The 2,721-nt window shown below is 37.6% G+C and overlaps 1 protein-coding gene across 1 annotated transcript; it reads right to left on the bottom strand.

Annotated features, from left to right (window-relative positions):
- Positions 1-317: 317 nt before the first annotated feature.
- LOC106792715 lies at positions 318-1,445 on the bottom strand. Its single transcript, XM_014759219.1, has one exon. It carries the CDS (start codon positions 1,443-1,445, stop codon positions 318-320), a length of 1,128 nt encoding a protein of 375 aa, XP_014614705.1.
- Between the last annotated feature and the right edge of the window lie 1,276 nt (positions 1,446-2,721).

Genomic DNA, 2,721 nt, shown 5'->3' with positions numbered 1-2,721 from the left:
ATTTTGATCTGATTTTAGCTCCTACCAGTTTCCGTCTTGCAATGTTCTGAGGCTTTTTTATTTTATTAACCAAATCTAAATTTATATTCTAAATATGTGTTGTCTAAAGCTACATTAGTATGTACGTCGGCAGAGGGGATATTAGCTTGTTTTGCAAATATCAATTCATGAGGGGTTGCCCTGGTTCCCTCGTGCGTACTGGTGTTATATGCGAACATGGAGTGTTTTAACCATTTATCCTACTCGTTATTTTTATTTATATAGTGTTTTAAATATTTTATTAATACAATATGAGATCTTTCTAGGGATCTATTTGACTAAGGATGAAACGTTGTTGTTCTTATTTGTTTTACATTATATTTTTTGGCTATTGCCTTTAAAAGTGATCTAGTAAAGTTCGCTCCCTGGTCAGTCAATATGGATCGTGGGGCCCCGAAAACATTGCAAACATTATGGACTAATCCTTCGGCAATATCTATAGACGTAGTTGTCTTTAATGGCGTTGCAATAAAATACTTAGTAAGTGCGTCTTGTATTGTAAGAATATATCTATTTCCTGATTTCGTTTCAGGGAGTTGCCCGACCATGTCCAAGGATATTTTGTCGAACGCTGCTCCCGGTGTATCAGTAAGTATCATTCGCTCTTTGGACTTTACTCTTACTAACTTCTTTAACTGACAACTTTTACAATTTTTAATAAAACCACGAATGTCCTTTTTCAAATTAGGCCAATGATATTTACGTCGAATTTTATTATACGTTTTTGTGACGCCTTTGTGCCTACTAATAGGCGAGGAGTTGCATTCGGCAAGGATGTCCTCCCGCAGTTCTAACATAGGAACTAAGATTTGTTTTAAACAGATAGTAATACAGCAATTTTCTGAATCAAACGTGTTACATAATTTCTTTTGAATTCGAGGCCATAATATGCCGTTCAAGCATTGTGTCTTAGCGATGCTAACGGATTTTAAGTTAAGCTCTCTTACTACCGAGAGCAAGGAACCAATTGCCTCGTATATCGTTTTTAATTTTGTGCTGTTTGCGATGTTTTCCTTTATAGGGATAATTGATAATTTATTTTTCCCTATGTTATTTACCTTGGCACTAGCTAAAGTTAAATCTTTTACGTGCGAAATAAGTTTTATTTGTTTTAATAGTTTAGCACCATTATCGCACGATGTGCCGTTTAAATCGGTGAATATTACAATATTATCATGCCTTAATTGTAAAGAGTATCGTGAGACTTCTACATTTCTTGTTATCATTATTATATTATTATTTATTTTTGATTGTGTATGTGGAGAGTGTAGTCGTTCATAGTCACTACAGCTTTCAACGGCAGTATTTTCGTCTTCTAGTGTTGGTGTTGCTAACCATGACGCGTTGTCGAGGTCGCCCGTGCCGTCAGCTGTTACGTCGGGGTCACTGTCCTCATTATCTGTCATTGTGTTCTTAGTTTCAAAGTGAAACATACTCTTATCAGAATCACATGTGTTTATAGGAAATACTCTTTTAGATTATGTTGGATTTCGTGATAGAGCGTCAGCGTTAGCATTTGTAGTTCCTGATTTATAAATATTATTGAACGTATACTCAGCTAATTTTAGACTCCACTTTACTAATCTTGATGTCGGGCCTTTTACCGATTTTAGCTAAACTAGTGGTTTGTGATCAGTTATAAGGGTGAACTCTCGACCGTATAAATATTACCTTAAATAGTTTGTAGCGAAAACTATTGCCAATAACTCTCTTTCAATAGTAGAATAATTCATTTCAGCTTTATTCAGAATTTGCGAGCAATAGGAGATGGGTAAATCCCTACCAACGGGGCCTTGACTCATCACGGCGCCGATTGCATAACTGGATGCGTCCGTTGTGACATTCAAAGGCAGGGAGAAATTTGGATATTGTAGAATTGGTTCCCTGCACAAGGCATCACGCAGTGAGCAAAATGCGTTTTCCTAGCTGGATTCCTATCTATATGAAACCCCTTTTTTTAGTAAATCTGTGAGAGGTTTCGCTACCTTTGAGAAAGCTGGTGTATATCTTCTATATTATCCAGCAAGACCTAAAAATTTGCAAATCGATTTAACGTTGTCGGGACGCGGAAACTCTTTTACTGCCTCTAATTGTATTGGGTCAGGCTTAACGCCGTCTTTTCCTATCATATGGCCCAAATAAATCACCTCTCCTCTGAGGAATTCACATTTATTGGGCAGCAGTTTTAGATTTGCTATACGAAGACAATGCGCGAGCTTATTAAATTTTGTTTGATGCTCACTGAGTGATCTCGCGTAAAGAACCACGTCGTCCAAATATACAAACATCTCCTCGCCTTGTAAACCGGTCAAGACATGGTCCCTTAACCTCTGAAAGGTTGCTGGAGCGTTTTTTAAACAAAATGGCATTCTATTAAATTCATAATGACCCTGCGGGGTCGAGAAAGCTGTCTTCGCGCGGTCATTTAAGTGCATTTCGATTTGATGAAATCCGGATTTCAGGTCAAAAATAGAAAAATACTTTGCTGCGCCGAGTTGGTCAAGTATCGTCGTGATATTTGGTATAGGATACGCGTCTCCGACCGTTTTTTCGTTAAGATTCCTATAATCGATCACCATCCGCCACTTTGGGTTACCCTTTAAGTCCGACTTTTTCAGCACTATCCAAATGGGTAAATTATAGGGTGAAAGAGATGGTTTAATTATGCCATCGTTGAGCAAG

Source organism: Polistes canadensis, unplaced genomic scaffold (assembly GCF_001313835.1).
Source record: "Polistes canadensis isolate GaletaPanama2010 unplaced genomic scaffold, ASM131383v1 scaffold_570, whole genome shotgun sequence".
Classification (NCBI taxonomy): Eukaryota; Metazoa; Arthropoda; class Insecta; order Hymenoptera; family Vespidae; genus Polistes; species Polistes canadensis.
This window is presented reverse-complemented; position numbering and strand designations above follow the sequence as displayed.